The sequence below is a fragment of the Sander vitreus genome, chromosome 13 (assembly GCF_031162955.1).
Source record: "Sander vitreus isolate 19-12246 chromosome 13, sanVit1, whole genome shotgun sequence".
NCBI classification, from domain to species: domain Eukaryota; kingdom Metazoa; phylum Chordata; class Actinopteri; order Perciformes; family Percidae; genus Sander; species Sander vitreus.
The window spans coordinates 21,714,778-21,735,400 of NC_135867.1; the positions used below are offsets into that span (position 1 = coordinate 21,714,778).

The 20,623-nt window shown below is 38.7% G+C and overlaps 1 protein-coding gene across 1 annotated transcript; it reads left to right on the plus strand.

Annotated features, from left to right (window-relative positions):
- The first annotated feature begins 1,730 nt into the window (after positions 1-1,730).
- kif4 (kinesin family member 4) lies at positions 1,731-18,291 on the plus strand. Its single transcript, XM_078265960.1, has 31 exons — positions 1,731-1,937; positions 3,225-3,364; positions 3,499-3,613; positions 3,880-4,070; positions 4,206-4,295; positions 5,655-5,821; positions 6,212-6,306; positions 6,491-6,610; positions 6,936-7,111; positions 7,310-7,371; positions 7,490-7,622; positions 7,860-7,918; positions 8,138-8,243; positions 8,577-8,678; positions 9,934-10,116; positions 10,497-10,600; positions 10,753-10,897; positions 11,419-11,529; positions 11,702-11,785; positions 12,056-12,169; positions 13,383-13,538; positions 13,682-13,779; positions 14,093-14,222; positions 14,341-14,511; positions 14,622-14,741; positions 14,864-14,941; positions 15,119-15,220; positions 15,485-15,652; positions 16,331-16,456; positions 16,767-16,883; positions 17,460-18,291. Exons 2-31 carry the CDS (start codon positions 3,242-3,244, stop codon positions 17,664-17,666), a joined length of 3,753 nt encoding a protein of 1,250 aa, XP_078122086.1. The 5' UTR covers positions 1,731-1,937; positions 3,225-3,241; the 3' UTR covers positions 17,667-18,291.
- The last annotated feature ends 2,332 nt before the right edge of the window (positions 18,292-20,623 follow it).

Genomic DNA, 20,623 nt, shown 5'->3' on the forward strand with positions numbered 1-20,623 from the left:
AGACGCTTTTCAACATGATGTATGACTTGTCACCATTGTGTCAACTGTGAAAATGTAACTTCATTGTTTCAACAGCATATTTCACAGGAGGGGAGGAGGCTGCGCCAGACATCTGTGTTGCAGAGGATAAACTTTGACATTGCTGTTGCAGTTCCCAGTGGTCACAAGGTTGATAAAGACCATGGATTGCATATGACCCAATTACAACATCGCTGTGATTGCTTGTTTCTCCCATACATTTATTAAATCCTCTGATGTATAGCGAAAAATGTTTGGATGAAGGAGAAACATATTGTTGTCATAGCATTGTGAAAATCATCTTTTGGGGGAATTTCTGTAAATTGTAATGCTTTATCAGTAACACAAATGCAACATGATCCATGCTTTGACGTCTATTGCCTGCTTAGCTCTCTCTTTCCCTGCAGAAACCTTGTCATTATTTTATCTGGACTCAGCTGTTTTCCCCTCTGGCTGCTATGTAATGACCTTTCTCTTCCAGCCAAAACAGACAGTCACTGCCCATTTAACATCATAGGGCTGAAAACTCATCTCATCAAGAGGCATGTCATGTCACCCACTCAGCTTCCCTTCTGCCTATCTTCTTCCTCTGTTTGCACTTATCTCGGAAAAGAACATCTCTCCTGAGCTTTTAATTTCTTAACATGGCATGTCTATCTTACACCAATTACAATTACTGAGTCATATGCTGTTGCCTGGGCAGCACAACATTGGTGCTTGCTCTCTTCGCTATGCCTAACACCTTTGTTTTGTTTGTTTTGTAATATTGGTCATCTAAGAATTGAGGGTATTTTTTTGAATTGCCCTCATTGTCTGAAATTAAGGGGATGGACTCTGTCAGGTAACAAGAGGGATTCACCTCCTGCCTTCACTCTGTCATAAAATTGTGGCAATTTTTGGCTAAGTTGGGAATGTGTGTTTTATATATCCAACCAATTATATCCAACGTGTATATATTTTAAATATTTGTTCTTATATTCTATCCTATTATTATTTCATGTATAGTGTATGTATGTATATTGTATCCTATTATTTAATGTATATTGTATCCTAGTATTTCATGTATATTCTGTGCTGTGTGACTGATATTTTGCTGCTGTAACACTGTAATTTCCCATTTTTGGGATCAATAAATATCTATCTATACTATCTATCTATCTATACTATCTATCTATCTATACTATCAATCTATCTATCTATCTATCTATACTATCTATCTATCTATCTATCTATACTATCTATCTATCTATCTATCTATCTATCTATCTATCTATCTATCTATCTATCTATACTATCTATCTATCTATACATCTATCTATCTATCTATACTATCTATCTATCTATACTATCTATCTATCTATCTATCTATCTATACATCTATCTATCTATACTATCTATCTATACATCTATCTATCTATACTATCTATCTATCTATCTATTCTATCTATCTATCTATCTATCTATCTATCTATCTATCTATCTATCTATCTATTATGTGTGTAGAGTAAACGTGACAAAGGTGAAAGATTAAAGCAAGAATTGCTTTTTTGTGTGTTTTTTTAGGGTTTTTTTCATTTATTTTCATTGTTGAGGTTTTGCAGAAATACTGTGTTTTTTCTTTTATCCAGTAGAGGTCAGTGGCTGCCGAGTTACGTTGACGCTGCCATAAAACTACAAGTAGAAGAAGAAGTAGGAGGAGGAGCTGGATGTTTGAAAGTGGCGGGCAGTAACAACATTCACCTCAAAGATATTGGTTTAAGTCCACGGGCTAAGGACAAAGCTTAATCAAGTTATCCGCAACAAATAACATCCAAAAGTTTTATTACGAGTGTTTTGTATTAGTGCTGACCATTATCAACCAGAACCGCTGAATGCCGTTGTGTGATATGTAAACGTTGGCATTGGAGGAAACGTGTAAGGTAAGTTAACGTTTAAGTCAACACCTTGCTAATAACTGCAGCTAGCTAGCTAACTTTAGCTAACTAACGTAACCTAAGGCCAACTTTAACTTAATTATTAGCCGTCAGCTGGGCTGTAGACTGTTCGTTTGGTCATTGGCATTGTTTTTAATTCAATAAAAATGCACTTTAACGACCGCTAACCATAAAGTTGGAAACTTGTTTTGCGGTAACGCTACTTCTTAGGTAGCTAACGTTACCTTTAACGTTATATTGTTCGCTAACTGGCTTAGCCACTGTATCCCGAATAGACATCTAATGAGTGGAAGTATAAGTACAGTTCCTTCATATCTCTTGCTTATTAACGTCACACAGCTCGGTTTTGATCTGTCTGATCGAAGGATGGACTTTAGGACATGATGTCATCCTCAGACATCCGTGCGCCATAGATGATAAATAATAGACCAACTTCTTGGACACCGTGACAACAGCCATGATGAACTACGACATGGTTCACCACTGGAAGGCATACTACCAATTAAAACTGATTGGGATGTAACATCTCAAACAAAAAATACGCCTGTGATAGTGAACCAACTAACGTCATAAAAGCGTATTTTTTTTATTCCCGGTGTTCTCTGACAACATTTGTCTATTGGTATTATTATATCAACATTTATTAATGTACAAGTAACGTTAATGAACATAATGCAACACTAATGCATATAGCACTTCTTCTTCCATAATGTAGCTACCAAGTTCACAAAATTCAGTATGATTCAAGTAACTTGTAACTTTATCAGGTTTGGATGTCTTTTTGGTATCATACAATAACACATCCAGTATTAATGCAGTTCATGTCTGATTTTTTTATTTATTTAACCAGGAAATAGTCCCATTGAGATTCAGATTTTTTTTTACAAAGGATTCTTGGCCAAGGCAGCAGCATCAAAGTTTCAACATACAGTAACAAACGGCAAACAACAGACTTAATACAAAACACAAACTTTACATTAAATACTAAGAAAAATGTACATGCTGTTTCGTCGTTCATGTCAGCACTGAGGACAAATCCTCTTATCTTCATGATGGGAATCACTGTATCTCAACATCTGCCACTGTAGTCAGTATCAACCATAGAACAACCATTTTATTTTTATGGTGTCAACACCGGTGTCGCTTATTGAAAATGAAGGTTTTTCAGTTTTATATTCAAGATATTTTTAATGACATGTCATCTTGCCACGTGGCTGGACTGATATTACTTGGCTTCATTATGATAACCTCTTCTGTTTCTTTTATTACTAGGTATAAAGTCTCGCACCATGACAAATGACGATGATAAGGTGATCCCAGTGCGGGTTGCCTTGCGATGCCGCCCGTTGGTTCCTAAAGAAATCAACGAAGGATGCCAGTGCTGTCTCACTTTTGTGCCAGGAGAGCAACAGGTCTGTGTTCAACAACAGTTTAGGAAAACGTCCACGTCCATTTTATCATGTGTATATAATATATATTCTTTTCTTTAAAGTCCATGCAACTACACTACCCAGTATGTGTAAACTAAAGTGTTATTTGTTTTCAGGTGATAGTTGGCACAGAGAAGGCGTTCACCTATGATTATGTATTCGATCCCACTGCTGAACAAGAAGAGGTCTTCAATACGACTGTGTCCCCCTTATTGTGTGGGCTTTTCAAAGGTAGTTATAATTTTGAATATAATGATTTATTGAATTCAGTAAGACAATTGTCTCTTTGTTTTTACCCCACTCCTGGGTGCTGGTTGTGCAACATAAGATTCATGGTTTTGCTAGAGGACTCTTCAGTGGCCATTGGCTGCGCAAACATGTTTAATGAAAGAAAGAATTGAATTGGCTGAGATGTCAAATAATTATAAAGATATTTGTTTCTCTTTTCTTGTCTTTTAAATCATTTTGCATCCTCACTGAATTGTCCTTTTTTGTAGGCTACCATGCCACAGTTCTTGCTTACGGACAGACGGGATCAGGGAAGACCTTCTCCATGGGAGGAACATACACATCAGCTCAAGAAAATGATCCTTCAGTTGGCGTTATTCCACGAGTTATCAGAATGATCTTTGAGGAAAGGGAGAGGAGGACGGACTGTGACTTCTGTCTGGCAGTATCTTACCTGGAGGTTGGTGGACATGTTGTTTACAGTTTTTATGTCACTTAGGAATGTATTATGTTCCTTGGTATTCAGCAAACGTGTCATTGCACTATGGTCGTTTAAAACATTATTTGCTTAAGCTTTTTCCTTTTTTGATTGTAGATCTATAATGAGGACATATTGGATTTGCTGTGTCCATCTAAAGATAAACCTGGACTCAGCATTAGGGAGGACCCTAAAGAGGGCATTAAGGTGAGTGACTGACATGTTTACAAAAATGAACGCACAAATTGTCACATTTCTTTAAAGCTAGAAAGATACATTCTCATTCTATACCTTGGTGACCCCTTTTAAATCAGTACATGTTTAAATATAATATACATGGTTTTATTTCAGTTAGCCCAATAGCTGGTTTGATTTGCATTGAGAGATGATTTTATAGAAAGTACCCCATGCCAATCTCTAGGTATGGTGAAGGGTATGTGATGATGTGGTGCTATTTTAATTCCAAAGGCCAAGGGAACTTAATCAGGATGCATAAGGTGCTTTCCGACTGGATAGTACTTGTACTCTTTAGAGGAAAAGTACACTTCTAAGCAGTTCTAAGAACTACACTCCCCAAAAAAAAAATTCCGTTTGCATTCCCACTGGCCAAGTGGCCATAGGGACTGGTAGGAGGGGTAATGGAGTGACGCTGTGTGTGTGTGTGTGTGTGTGTGGCCACAGGACACGCTTGTGGAGTTAACCACAGGTTCCCGTTAATGTTATGATGGACATATGTTGTGATATTTAAACAAACGAACCGTCAACGGTGAAATGAAAGTCTCTTATTTACGAGAGCGGTCTGAGAGACCTCCAGTTTACAGCGAGGTGTCTGAGCATGACTGGCCAAGCGACAAGCTAGAGGCCGGGGCAGGCGCTTGCTGGCTGTTGCTTCACTTCATGGAGCTTCTCAACTCCGAAAACTTTGAAGCAAATTGTCAATTCAGCATAACTTTTCGCAAGACTGCCTATATTCAAAATCTAAACAGTTAATTTCTCGCCTAAAACGTTGTCAGAAGTGAATTTAATGATAAATAAGATGGTGAGAATTGTTAAAAATGTCCCGTTGTTGCTCTGTCTGCAAGTTTCCAAGTTGGCAGTGGGCATGACTTATAAGTTCGACCAGTCAAGTACACCTAGGAAAAGGGAAAAGACCCTGCTCTGAAGTAGGAGCTAAAAAAGTACGCTAAGAACTGCAAAAATCCTTCCGGTCGGAAAGCCCCTATTGTATCCTGGATCCGTGAAATAACTGGCCTTTTAAAAATAAAAATCTGCCTTCCTCTATGGGAATTTAACATAGGGGTGTACTTACTTATGCCTCCTGTATTTTAAGGAAAAACATTTATTTATGTACGATACATTATTCATTCACAAAGAAAATTGGTGTCCTTAAAGGTTGGATTTTTCCTCATTTTTTTAATTAAGGCATTAAGATCAATTTCCAAAAGCTGATTTTTTTAATATTTTTTTTTAATTCTTCTTTTTAGTCAACTTTAGCATGGGTTCATAACCTTATGAGTGCCACTGTATAGTGTGTTGTTTTTATTGAAAATATTCTGTTTTTTCCAGATTGTGGGTTTAACTGAGAGGCAGGTGTTCTCTGCCCATGAGATGGTGGGTTGTCTGGAGATTGGAAATTCTGCTCGCACCGTGGGTTCCACAGCGATGAATGCCGCTTCCTCACGCTCACATGCTATCTTCACCATCACACTGGAGCAGCGCAGAGGGACAGACAAGTTAGTTGACATACATAATTTTAATTGTACACATAGTGAAGCTTTAAACAGTGACATGCACACAAAAAGCATGTTGTTGACGGCTTTGTGTAATGTGTTTGGGTAAACCATCAAATACATCTTTTATTAAACTGCTTCGTATTGCATATATGTAATTAATATATGCTTCAGGTTAACCACTTTTGATGAACATTGATTAGGAAGAGTTGGATGTTGTCTAAAGGGTCAAGTACAATAAATTAAACTGAAAAATGGGTTATCAAATAGATATTGTTTAATTTTGACATACTGATTTGATGTGATTTATTTTGTTTAGGCTGCTGTTTTTCATAAAGATACCATATTGAAAACACTATCTTATTTGAATATGTGTGTAATGTTTTGTTGCAGAGTTGATTCAGTTGTTTCAAAATTGCACCTTGTGGATCTGGCTGGTTCAGAAAGGCAAAAGAAAACCAAAGCCGAGGGAGAGCGTTTAAAGGAAGGTAAACTAATTGTGTTTTTTTTTCTCTGTAGTTTTACTTTGTTAAAAGTTGTCAACTGTCAATTTATGACCCTCCCAATGATATACTGTATGGTGTAGTATACAATTTTATATTGTCTCTTTGTAATGAAACATGCCCTTAATAACAGCATTTCTGTTTTGATGCTATTTATCTTCATCTTCAGGCATCAGCATCAATCGTGGCCTTTTGTCTTTGGGTAATGTTATCAGTGCCTTGGGGGATGAAAGCAAAAAAAATAGCTTTGTTCCTTACAGAGACTCCAAGCTCACTCGCCTGCTACAAGGTAAGCTTTGATTTAGATGTTCAAAAGTTACATTGTGGTCATTAGTCTCAGATCCCATCCTGACTTTGTAACACATACAGTACAGTACGCTGCTTCTATTGGCGAAGGGAAAGTTTTTCATTCTGCTCTATTGACCGCATTGTTGTCCAGGGAAGTGTAATTTTGGTACGTGATTTTATTTTTTTGTTTAATGCAAAATGGCAGCATTACTGGTTAATGTACAGGCAGGTGTTCAAAGTACAAACGAAAAACGCAAAATAGTAAATGACTGCGGAATGATTGTGCTAAGCACTTCTGTGAATCGTTTTCTGTTTGTTGTCATCAGATTCTTTGGGAGGCAATAGCCACACTTTGATGATTGCATGCATCAGTCCTGCAGACTCCAACATGGAGGAGACCATCAACACGCTGCGATATGCCGACAGAGCTCGCAAGATCAAAAACAAACCTATAGTCAATGTTGACCCCAGAGCTGCCGAAATGAACCATTTGAAACAACAGGTACGCTGTGAAGTTGACTTCACAATCAGATCTCAAACTGCCATTGGCTTATGAAGTTATGCTGCAAGTTAAATGCAGTTAATTTACTCGTTAACAAGTTAAATCTTTGTTGAAGATTGATAAGACAAAGTGTGTGATCCACACCTTACTTCTTCCATTTAAAATGTAGCAAATGTCTTTATTCATACACTTGTTTAGGTTCAGGAGCTGCAGGTGATGCTACTTCATGCCCGTGGAGGAGTAGCTCCGATGCTCTCTGGGTAAGACATCAAATTTCCCCATAGGCTGATGTCCTAACAGGATGTTGGATGAATGCTCCCAGGGTACGTATTACCCATAACAAGAAGCCTTAACGGTTACTCGGTCCCTCTGTTACAGGCCAGAGTCAGCGGAGAAGGTGACTAAGCTGTTGGAAAGGAATCGCTCCCTGCAGGACGAGAACAATAAGCTAAGCAGGGAGCTGAGCCAGGCAGCTGGACAGACTGCCCTCATGTTTGAAAAGATCATTATGGTGAGCCAGACCGTAACCCCATTTCCTAATCCTCCTTCCTCCAAAGTCATTGTTGAACACTGATGGGGAAACTGTTCCTATGGTGATGATGTGTTCTTTGTACAGGTATGGGTAGGAAACAAAGCCAAGACCTTAATTTACAAAATGTATGGTTTATCTGATGTCTTTTCTGTGATGTTTAAACGTTTTGCATTGTCATCCGTCATGTTTATCACATTGTCTTTGCTTTTTTTATAGACGGAACAAACAAATGAGAAACTACAAAGCAGACTGGAACAACTGCGGGACCACGCAGCGTAAGTTTACAAAGGCATGAAGCCTGCAGAGCTTCAGGACTGGTCTAACAACACACAGAATACTTGAGCTATTCTTGTTAAAAGCTTTGTTTGGTTTTTGATGGCCTATGTCAATATAGTTTAGGATTTCAGCTTCTTTTTTTTTTTTAACCACTGTCACAATGATCATATTGAGCCACACTTTTTTTTATTTTTATTTTTTTATTACGTTTATTTCAGATGTACAGTGAATCTTGAAAAGTTGTTGGAAAAACTGGAGGACCAAGAGTTGAAGGAGAATGTTGAGGTGATGAAGAACTTGCAAGACATCATCTTGGAGCTCAAGGTACACAAGCCATTTTACAATCTATACAATATTTACAATACATATTTTATAATCCATCCAAAGACAGAAAGTAGAAGTAATGCTGGAATTTGCATTGGACATTATATAGACTTTTATATACTAAATTGATTGATTTAATTAATTACTTTTTGTCCTTTTTTAAAAAAAAAATCAGAAATTATGTATTAAGTATAACAAATTCAAATCCAACACTGTTGATTTGATGGTTATATATATATATATATATATATAAATATATAAATATAAATATATATAATATGTGTGTATGTATGAATAAAATTTCATGATTTACTATTTGTTGGGTTTCCTCAGAATGAGAGTGCAGGCATCGCCGCCTCCATCGATGCTATGGCTGCAGGAGAGGATGGATCCGAGTTGTCTGGGAACGGCAGTAACAATGATGAATCCCCACCAGTACGTTGACACTTTTGTTCTCGTAATATTTACATTAGATGATGGTTTATATCAAAGATACTTTACAAAATTCTGTAAGATTCTGTGTTCAGAATTCTGCATTGTTGTGTTTTCCATTACACTTGAGCGTGCATATTTTTCACATGTACTGATAATGATATTCACTAAATATTAGGGCTGTCAAACGATTCATTTTTTTTAATTGCTGAATTTCTATAGTTAATCGCATATTTTATCACATGATTAAAATTCTATTATTTTGCATTTCAGAACAGTTTTTAAGTACATATTAACAATCGAAAGCCATTTTTACCAGTGTTCATTGGGAATCAAATGAATGCAAAGAAAGTTACTTTATGAACTTGATTTTAAGATTTGTAATTATTTATTTACTGTAAACAAAAGAAAAATGTGTGAATCTGTCATTATTGCACAATTCCTCCAAGTACCTAACTAAAAAACAAAAAATTCCTATCCTTACTAGAGTCAATATAGTGTTTAGTAACTCCTAAATAATGTTGACCGGTTAATGAGACAGCATTTGCAGCACTCTGTAGCAGTTCCACTGTGGCTGCTTTCTCCGTGTCATACAGGCTGTGTATGGTGAAACTACTGTCTCCCTCGACGGCAATGAGACAAGTCAGAACATGCCAACTGTAGTACGTCTTTAAGACCCGAGTCCTCTACGATGCTGACAGGTCTGCAGATAGTTGCCACCCGTTTCTCAAGAGCTGTAGTCATTTTTTGGGATTTGGTTTCATCTACAGGTCGGCAAGTAGCACTCTCCAAAATACTGCTTTGCCTGAGTGGGTAGCATCATGTTAACTGTACTACTATGCTTAGCTCCGTAGGTGGTAGCTCAAGCTTGACGTGCTTCGGTGATATTTTAACTCGGCTTTACACAATGTGCATATGGCTTTCAACTTATCTACGAACCGTCCGGGAGTTTTGGCAAATAGAAAGCTCCATTCGAGTTATTGCTGCTGTCTTTCTCCATCATGCCTGCAGCCTGCAGCAGCAGGATGTGTTACGAGGAAGTGGCAGCTTGATGATAAGTAACGGTGCTGCAAAGGGTCAAAATAGTAGCCAGTTAGGCACGACGCAAAGCCTATATATATCTCTCTGCAGTAACATACAGTATTTCTTTTGTTAAACACACTTATTGATCCGAGAATAAAGTATTTCTCCTCAGCCCTTATATTTCTGAACCAAATGTAAATTAAGATGTTTCCCACCTTTTTAACACATGAAACAGGATACCACTGGCATTGTCGGTAAGGACTCCCCGGAGGCTTTTACAACCCATCATGCACTGCGGCAGGCCCAGCTCTCCAAGGAACTGATTGAGCTGAACAAAGTGTTATGCTTGAAGGAAGCTTTTGTGAAGAAAATGTGCCAGAATGACACCCATTTGGAGCCAATGCAATCGGAGCACCAGGTAAGACGATTTAGTATCCATTTTTGGCTCAAACAATAAATCATTTAAAGTCTGGGTAAAGCAAAATCAGTGAGTTTGTTCGAATCACATTATAGATGAAAAGTACTTGTTGAAAACTAGTGAGAAGACTGTAAACTGTGTATTACTAAATTGTGGAGTTAGACCATTGAACAAAACCTGTCCCCTACTGTATAAAAAGATGTTATACACCCCCCCCCCCCAGATGCTGTAACATCCACTGGTTAACATTCTAGATTCCCTTGAGAGTTGTAATGGGTCGAGTTTAGAGCATAGTCTTTTTTTATCACTTATGAACCATGTTTTTTAATTGTTGAGATATGATGGACACGTTTTAATCTTCTTGGCATCTTGTAATTCAGAAAAATGTACAGACTCTACAGACCGCAGTGGATTCTCTGCAGAAGGAGAAAGAGGAACTTATTTTTGCACTTCAGTCTGCAAAGAAAGACACTAACCAGGCTAAGTACGAACACTTAAGAGTTTTTTGGCCGTGGTTTGGTTGTGCATGTAGCTTCATCATTTGGCAAACATATTACTAATTTGTTTTGACATGAAAGTAAAGTAGCCTTCACTTTTTACTTCCTGCTTCATCTGACATCCACCTCCTTCTTCTAGGCTCAGTGAGCAGCGGAGAAAGAGACTGCAGGAGCTGGAGGGCAACCTCGGAGACATGAAGAAGAAGCTTCTGGAGCAGTCCAAACTGCTGAAACTCAAGGAGTCCTCTGTTCAGAAAGTTGGCAAGCTCATGCAGGAGATACAGGTAACCAGTGATTTTCTTTACTTTTACTTTTCTAGTTCCTTGGATCGTGAGGGGTGCATTATGTATGTAAAGTGTAAACAAGCACTTATACTAGTTTGGATATGTTTTTTCTAATATCTGTATGACTGGTTTTTGTACCTAATATACTGTTAAAAATTTGATTTTGCATTGCAGAAGATATGATTTTATGTAATGGACTGTGTACATGAACAAAAGTTATTCTACCATCACAGAAGTAGACTATTCTCTGGTCAAAAAAACATCTCAAAAATATTAAAAAGAACTTGTTAATGTTACATATGAACCAAATAGCCGTGACAATATATCTTTGATGTATCTGGCCATTCATTTGAGTGCATTGAACATTGTGGGGGTGGTCAAATTCTTTTGTAAAGACCACACATTATGATCATCATCATGTCCACTGAGTTGGCATAGAGCATTGCTGAAACAAATATGACTTGTAACACATGTAAGCCACAAATGCCAGATCCAAGCACATCAACGCTGTGTTCTTGCAGGCTATGAAGACCCAGCGTACACAGCTGATGAGGCAGATGAGGGACGACTCTGAGAAATTCAGACAGTGGAAGAGCAAGAAGGACAGGGAGGTGCTGCAGCTAAAGGAGAAGGTATGTGGAGATCAAGAGAGACACTGCAGGGCATTTTCTTTAACCAACATTTTATTCATGAATTCAGCAAATCTTGATGCTAAATTCTTTTTTTTTTTTTTCCTCATACTTATTCATTTATGTAACTTACCTGCATGAACCCCACAGTTTATTGTTTGTATCTGTTTTACAGGATCGTAAACGCCAGTATGAGTTGCTTAAACTTGAGAGGGATTTCCAGAAACAAGCCAGTGTTTTGCGTCGTAAAACTGAGGAGGTGAGGCCTCTTTGTCTGTTTCCTGCGCAATTTCATTTACGAGATCTATAAGTAAATATGCTGGAGTTCATATTTACAACATCTGTGAAGTAGCAAGTACGTACTGTATATTATATTTTAAATGTGTGACCCACACTAACCTGGTTGCAAACCTCTGAGTCACTCCCCCTGTTTCTCAATTTCGGCAGGCAGTTCAGTCTGAATAGTATAATGTCAAACTGTTAGAAATAAGTGGAAATGATTGATTTAAAGCGTCTCTTCCTCCCACAGGCTGCAGCTGCAAACAAGCGGTTGAAAGATGCCCTACAGAAGAGAAGTGAGGTAGCCGAGAAACGCAAAGATGGTCTTCACAGAGGAATGGAGGGAGCTGCTGCAAGAGTTAAGGTAATACAACTTGGTTCTAGGGCTTCTCTGTAGTCACAAAAAACGCTATTTGGTCTACTAGGCTTAACTAAATGCAAAAAAAAAAATCAGAATTGCTAGGGGTGCACTATATAGCGGCACCATGATGGCCGATAAGTAACAAAGTTTGATTACTGTTTTGAAAATGGAATTTAAGACAATAATTGCATAGTATAATGTAGAACATACTGCAGAGTAGGGAGGCAACTTATAACCCGGTTTTGAGTGGGGATTTTTACCTCTGCCTTTCCCACCTCTCCCTTTGGTGTCGGGGTATGTATGTGCTTTGAACAAGCACAAGATAAACTTGCAGAAATGCAACATCCTAGCCATAAAAAGCTCATTATGCTAATAACGAATTGTTGTGAGCAAGCAAAAAACCAATGTCAATTATACACAACGGCTAAGCCTTATTGCAGGGTTCCCACGGGGTCTTAAAAAGTCTAAAATTCTGAGCTTTAAATTTAAGGCCTTAAAACGTCTTAAAAACGGCCAGATTTTCATCCGAGGTCTTAAATTTCATTTAGTCAGGTCTAAAAAAAGGTTTTACCCTCGTTCATTTCCAGAAACGCTGGCTGCAGAAAGGAAAAAGTATTGAGTCGTAGCCTACAAAGCGGAGCTCTAGAGTCTTTGCTCTGTAACAAAACCAGCAGAACGCTGCCCTCAGAACGTTGGTTCGGTGTGTTATAGCTCTTTCTGGGGGATATTGGTGTTGGTACATATGGTGATAAAACTACAAATCTCATGATAAATGCAATACCTGCCCGCAAAATATGTCTGCGTCTCCTCACGAGGCTCGCTGCAAACTTGGTAATTATATTATTAATTATGGTCTTAAAATGTCTTAAAAGGTCTTAAATTTGACTTACTAAAACCTGCAAGAACCCTGTTATTGGCAATGTATCAAATTAGTTGCATTCTTGTAGACTTTGAGGCTTATATGCTTCACCAGTAGCGATTCTCTTCACCTCAGCAGCAGAGGAGAGGACATGAATGATGCCTCAGGGCTGTTAGGCAGTTAAATGAAACAGACCTTTTATCCTTTTTAAACAGTGGACTTCAGAACATGATGACTGATTTTCCTGAACAAAAGTCAGAACAGTATTGTTGTTACCATACAGTATGTGAATTTACCCAAAAGTGTTACAATGCCCATGTTGCTGCCTTAACTCTGTGATTGTATTTATGTGATCAGACATGGCTTCTAAATGAAGTGGAGGTGCTGGTTAGCACCGAGGAGGCCCGGCGCCACCTCAACGATCTGCTGGAGGACAGGAAGGCCTTGGCTCAGGAGATTAACCACCTCAAACAGCAGATAGAGGCAGGGGACCGACCCGCTGCCAAAATCAGGGTGAGATGTCAATTCTCTACTGTTGAGCATGAACACTTGTGGGAATATGCACAGAATTGAGAATACGTGGGACATGCAGCGCTTTCCAAAGTAGAAATGTTACAAAGAATCAATGCTTTGCTCTGTGGTGTCCTTTCATGCAGCGTCGGACACTGATCATCTCTGAGCTGGAGACCCAGGGAGCGCTGGAAACGCCTCTGACCAAACAGGTGGAGAGCCTGCAAACAGAGATGGACCTCAGGTGAGTCTGACAAAGCAGTGCAGTCACTGCATTGAAACTGTTTTGCTTTTTTGAGCAATTCATCGGAGGTCTAATGAGGTCTAATGATCTTCCCATCAATTGCTGAGCCATTTTTGATACTCATCGCCCACAATAAATGATACACATAAATGCACTCACAGATATTTACCAGCTATATGTGCTTTTAATTCATTGCTGTAAAGATTCTTTCACTCTTTGAAACCACAATATCAGTTTTACGAAACGTATCTACAGAAAACACTGAATTGATTTTGAATTGTTAAGATTTGCCGAGTTATTTGTGTCTTTACAGGAACGCCCAGATAGCCGACCTTCAGCAGAAAGTTCTTGTGGCAGACAGCGAGGGCCGTTTGAAACAGCGCTTCGATAGCATCACAACCATAGTCGATGCCAAGTGTGCCCTTAAGGTCCTCATGTCTGAGGTGAGCTAATGCTAAAGATTATTTATTCACATCTGTGTTAAATTAGTAATAGTACATTGATTTGTTGCCGTTCGTGATTCCAAAGAACAAATAATCAATTTTCCCCTTTTTTATTTAGCTGCTCTCCGCTAAAACAACCAGTGCCAAGCTGGAGAGTGAACTCAAACAGGAGATGGGGAATTCACAAGATTTAAGGAAGATGCTGGCTGATGAGAGAAATGTGATGTCAACCATGGACATGGAGCACCAGCAGCAGTTGCTGGACCTAGAGCAGAGGCATCAAGAGAAGGTGCTCATGGCTTTTACTCATGTACCAATTTGCATCTCTTTTCAGAAGACATGCAAACTTATGAAATGTAATGTTCTATAATGTACATTTGTTTTTGTTTTCTTGTAAAGGTCCTTTACCTCCTTAACCAGCTACAGAACAAACCCATATGTGAAGAGTCAGACGAAACAAAGCAGAAAGATGGGGAGAGTGCAAAGGAGAAGGAGCTTCTCCAACGCCTTAAAGTTCAGGTTTGTCTCCGCTAGCTGAAAAGTGTTTGATCAACCTCTCTGCATTTATCCTTGTTTTTAAGTGAAATTATGCAGTTATCACAAAATGTTTATCATGTGGTGTATTTGTAACATTATTCTAGGAAGAAGAGCTTGAAAAGCTACGAGCATTAAGTGAGCAGAACCCATGCTTGGTGGAGCAGAATGAGCAATACAGACAGGTAACTTTATTTTTATCATCTTAATGTTAAGTTGAATTATAAATGATCAGTAACATTCACTGGTGTATACCACATTTATGAGAGCAAGGACTTGAAGTCACAAAGTGTTGAAAATAACAGATTTTACAAATGTGTGTTACAATGTGAAGTGCTTTTTCTTTTTTTTTTCTTCCACAGAAACTCTCATTGCTCCACCTGGCAAGTGAAAAGAAAATCCTTGTGCCTACAACCAACAATGAAAAGAACCTAGATGACTCGTTTGAGTACGTTCCTCCGAAGGTAAGTTGTTGCAGATATTCTACCTTCCTGTAGAAGGTTACTTCAGTTACTTCAGTTTCTAATGTAGGATATTTCCCTATAGTCATTGAACGTGTTTTGGTCAGGGCTAATGTTTAAACTGAAAGGAAACATTAAACCAAGATGGAATGATTCTGTGAACTATAATTTTGACATTAGATGGGAAATTCAGATTGAGAACTTCATGGCTATTCATTTTAAAGTCCAAGTGTGTTGATTTTCCTTTGTGTTCTCTCCCAACCAAAGCCTAAAGGGAGGCGCTTCACCACAGCCAAAGCACCGCAGAATATGCCCATCAACGTTGAAGAGCTGGTGTCTCCCAGTGAGGATGAGAATGAGGGGGAAGAGGATGAGTGGCGTCCTGAGAAAACTGAGAAGGGACGCAGAACCTCAAAGAAACCCAAAGCAACCGGGGTAAGACTAGGATTAGGATCAGGGGGTCATCTTCAAGCGTTGTGTATGAAACCAGTTAGCTCGTAGACGCTGGTTGTCCACAGTGTTCACTGAAAGATCATGACGGGTGAGAAGAAGAAATCACGTCCAGGATGTTCAATCAGCCTCACTGAAAAATGTCACATTATTCAAAAAGCACTAGATGCGTGAAAAGCAGATTAGTGCTGTCCAAAATAGAGCTGGGCAAAATATTGATATTATATCGTGATATGATACTAGATATCGTCTTAGATTTTGGATATCGTAATATGGCATAAGTGTTGTCTTTCCCTGGTTTTAAAGGCTGCATTACAGTAAAGTGATGTCATTTTCTGAACTTACCAGACTGTTGTAACTGTTCTATTATTTGCCTTTACCAACTTAGTCATTATATCCACATTACTGATGATTATTTATCACAAATCTCATTCTGTAAATATTTTGTGACAGCACCAATAGTCAACACTACAATATCGTTGCGGTATCGATATAGAGGTATTTGGTCAAAAATATTGTGATATTTGTTTTTATCCATATCGCCCAGCCCTAGTCCAAAATCGACTTTGTTCATTTGAGAGTTTTAAAGCAAAATTCCTGAATCTCATCTCGTTACATCTGATGCAAAAAAAAAATATTCTGTCATGATTTCTCTTTCTTTAGTGTGCGTGTAAAGGCCGCTGCAGCAACAAGCAGTGCAGGTGCCGCAAAGGAAAGATGACATGCGGGGAGAACTGCCAATGTGATCATGAGAAATGTCGTAATATGGATAACCAGGTGCTTGCTGACGTAAGTTATCTAATGATTTCCAGTGATCCACCAATAATGTACACTGTTGGTGTGATGCAGGAAATGTTTTTAATTTTTGTGTTTGTATATCAGACTGTTGATCAATCTGTGCTGAAACATCTGCATGTTGGATAGTCCTTTTTTAGGGCAGACATTATTTAGTCATAGTAAATGAAAGCCAAGGTCTATATTAAATAACATTAATGATGGCTGCAAGCTTGATTTGCTTTGAACATATAGGATGTTTTTATGGAAATGCAATGCACAACAATACGCATTGTCGTCAGTTTTGGACTTCTACTTATTTCAGGATGGAAGTCAGACACAAAATGTTTCCAGAGACTCAGTGTCTCTTCAAGATCCCCCATCCGTCAGCCCTGAAAACACCACATTCTTCAAGCCGCCATCTTGTACACCAACTAAGAAGGTAAGCTGCCTCCTTCTGAAGACTTGGCAATACAAGGAATAATCATCCATGCAGTGGCCTTGAGAATGACTGGCATGCATGTGGATGTACAAGGCTTGGTAAAAGATGCATGTCATGTACTACATTTAACAATTATGACATATAACATGCAGCCCGTGGCGTTTATGTCCGAGCCTGTCTCCACCGCCTCCACCTGCAGGTTGTCAACTGTGTGGTTTGGAATGAAAGGGAGAAAACCGGACAGAGTAACACAGCGGATATCGCTCATATACATTTTTATTTTTTAATGTTTATTGACGATGTAGTTAAGGCGGCAGGCGTGTGTTGCTTAGGCGGCCGCCTTAGCTGCAAAGTGGTGCGGGAAACCCCGCATAATCGATGTCTCACCACTGTATTATTCCTGTTTATTTAGGCAAACATTGCATTTCCACAACAACTCAAACAATACAGTGACATTTAAATTGTTAAGTTGTGATTGTAAATATGTTTTGGCATATAGTATCTTGCCTGCAATGCATGTTGCAACTGGGACTGTAAAAAATGTAATGCAGACCATACTAATGTGCACTATTTCAGGTGCTAAAAGAAATCGGAGACATGGGACATCCCACTGCAGACCTGAAGTTGGATAGAAAGCCTATCTTTCCGGAGGAAGAGGAGGAGGAGGAGGATTACAGTGAGGACAGAACAACAGTCAGCTTCCTCAAGAAGAAGAAAAGACTCCTGACGAGTTTTCAGAACAGTTTTTTCTCTGGATGCACTCCAATCAGAGAGGAATCTTAATCGGGACAGAGCAGGATAGGGCTTTTTACCCGAGGTGTCCATATGGGTTTGGTTAAATGTTTTGTCGGCGTCTTTTTTATATGTGACTAAACTGTTAGAGGGTAACAAAAGGACTGTGAATAGCATTGAATCTTTTACTGGAATTCACAATGATGTAGATCAAGAAGCCTGTACATAATATTTTAGTTTAATGTGTTAGGTTATATTTCCTGTAAAGTAAGACTAAATTTACTTCCCTAATTTGTAAAATCAGTAGTGCACCAATTTACAGCCAAGCAGTTTTCCATTAGTACTATTCAACACATTATTACAACACCACGTCTTGGTGAGCAACCTTTGGGATTTTCACTGTGCTTTTACTATCTGAGCTGAATAAAGTCTTACAGTCTAATCTTGTTTTTAAAGGACAAACGTTTTCTTTTGTCTGAATGTGTCTGTCAATGTTTAATATCTCGGTGTCATAAGTTGATGAAAATAATTTATTTCATTTTTATTTCAGTAGTCTGTTACGGCAGTTACTTTTTAGTGGAAAGCAGTTTTGACACTGAATTAAAAAAAAAAAAAAATCCTAAAATGGAACATTTTTACAACAAAATAAACAATTCATCAAAGTAGCTCAATCACATTATGTCTTTGGTATTTTTGTTGTTCATGCAGTTTTCCTTGTTTTGCTGCTTATTTTCTTTTCAATCCATTTCTACGAGGGCTGCAAAGCCTGAGGCGTTGTCAAGAATTTATTACGATCTTTGGACCAAAATCAGTACACTGGATCCTTCTTGTTCTTTTTTTTTTGTTGTTGTCAGTTTGTTTAAAATGCTGCTGTTTAGGCAGACGTATGAGCACAGAACACAAGTTTTTCCCATAATCAGTAGTCCACAACATTTTGGTGAGCATCCTTTCTATATGTTCCACATTGTTTTTAGAATAGGATGAATAAAATGGTGCAATTACTATACAACTGAGCTGTGTCTGCACATAATTGGATGGTTTAAGGTCAGATGTTTTTAGAGTAAAACTTAACTTAAACTTTGCGTCCTAGTTGGTGTCATTTTATAGGGTTCACGGTTTCTAAATTTTTTTTACTTTTCTGTACTGCAATTTTCAAGATACCTGTTTACATATCTATGCAGAAATAGAAATACCTTCAACAAGCTAGTATTAGCCCAAATGTCAGTGCAACTACATTTTTTTTCTCACCGTTTTCTGACATTTTGTTTGTCAGGTAGTTACAAGTTAGCTCATTTTTTTTTGTGTGCCATAATAACACTGGCCATCTTGGCAATAATATTTTTTCCAGTTTTTTTTTTTTTTTTTTTTTTTTTTTTTATGGATCATGATAAATCTCCCAACGGGTTGTTTGTGTTGGACTGCGGTGATAATAGCAGAAGAACAACCAAAAAAAAAGGCGTTTTTGGCTGTACCTTCCAGCTCGTCTTGGAGCTTCTCCAGGGTCTCTGGGGGCAGCTGGAGATGCACAGGGGCACCTCATGTCCTGGGTCTGCCCCGAGGTCTCCTGGGCTCACCGTGCCGGATTCACACTACCCCCCACAACTGGTTTTGTGCTGCACGAAACAGTTGGATGTTGCAAAATAAGATCCACATTCCAACACACTGAATACTGGTAGGAGCTGTAACATGTTTGTTCATTTTTTTAGGTTGATTTTCAAATGAGAAAAAACAAGCTTAAACATTATTAAAGCTTCAGTATCCTCTGTAGAAAACGAAATAAGCAATTATTGATCAATGACCTATTTATCTAGCAGTTATGATGGTATGGTTGTTACTGCCTCATAGCACAAGTATAGATAAGATATAGAAAGACATATAATACCGGTGGGGGGGGATTCCAATCATTGTTGACAGTTCTGGCTTTCAGCTCTCACTACCCAGTCTGTAGGCCTACTGTAGGAACTAAAGCTCTCCACCTGGTGGCATTTCAAATCATTCTCCATAAGTCTTCAAACATTTTCACCTGATCAACAGCAGAGCACGGTGCTCTGAGCAAGACACATTTTTAGCAATGGTGGCTGCTTCCCAGGCCAGCCATGGGCCAGCCGGAAACCAAGACAATGCAGGATTGTTTGACTGGACAATTTGTTTATTGACTTCTCTGATAAAAGGGCAAAGTACATTCAGTAAAATATGTGACCACAAAGAGACATGGAGGCAGAGGAATACAGTAGTAACATATTCCAGATTCAAGATGAGCCTGCATGAACGTTACCCAGCACAGAAAACAGGCACATTGAGCTTAAGAGGGGAGGGATTCTGTCAGGCCTTAGGGAAATGTATGGTTATGAAGGCTGCATCCATGAATACAGAAAATATTCATCAGAGATGTCTGACAGTTGGAGGAAAAGGAAATGAGAGGTCGCTTCCATTTAATGAGAATCACCCATTCTGCAGGGAGAGCTGAGAAGGCAAAGGCTTCGTGAAAGGTTTTAGGAATAGTTTGAAGAAGAAATAGAGGACGAGTTGTAAAAGCAGGGTCCTTCCTTCCCATGTACGGTGGAGCTCAACATTTAAAACACTGTCAGATTTAGGAGGGGACGGTGCGAAATCCATCAAATGTAAGACAAGACTGGAAAGAACACAGCAACATATTGCAGTATTATTCTTTGCGATGGATCTCTGCTCTCAGCTACGCAGTTGGTTTCAAATGTGGCTGACTTTAACACGAGCTGATACTGAGCCAGAGGCCTGCTGCTGCTGCAATGCATTCTGGTCATCACCAACAGAGGGCGATAGAGGTTAGAACACATATTTTAAAGCTCTGTAAATATCTGTGCATGAGCTTGTAGATCATTACTGATCCTTCTCTGTATGTAACTCTATCTACTCCATTGTGACAGGGTAGATGTGTCCCTTACCCAAAGGCTTTCTTAAGACTGAAAACTTTCCCAATTTTTATGATTGCTTTGATGCGTCACGACTGAGAAATCAAAACTCCAACTTGG

Excerpts from the sequence above, each read along its gene's own strand:
- kif4 (XM_078265960.1), top strand. The coding sequence starts at position 3,242 with ATGACAAATGACGATGATAAGGTGATCCCAGTGCGGGTTGCCTTGCGA. Across the intron at positions 10,601-10,752 it reads AAAGACACTAACCAGGCTAA|GCTCAGTGAGCAGCGGAGAA; the intron begins GTACGAACACTT and ends TCCTTCTTCTAG. Across the intron at positions 14,742-14,863 it reads TCCAACGCCTTAAAGTTCAG|GAAGAAGAGCTTGAAAAGCT; the intron begins GTTTGTCTCCGC and ends ACATTATTCTAG.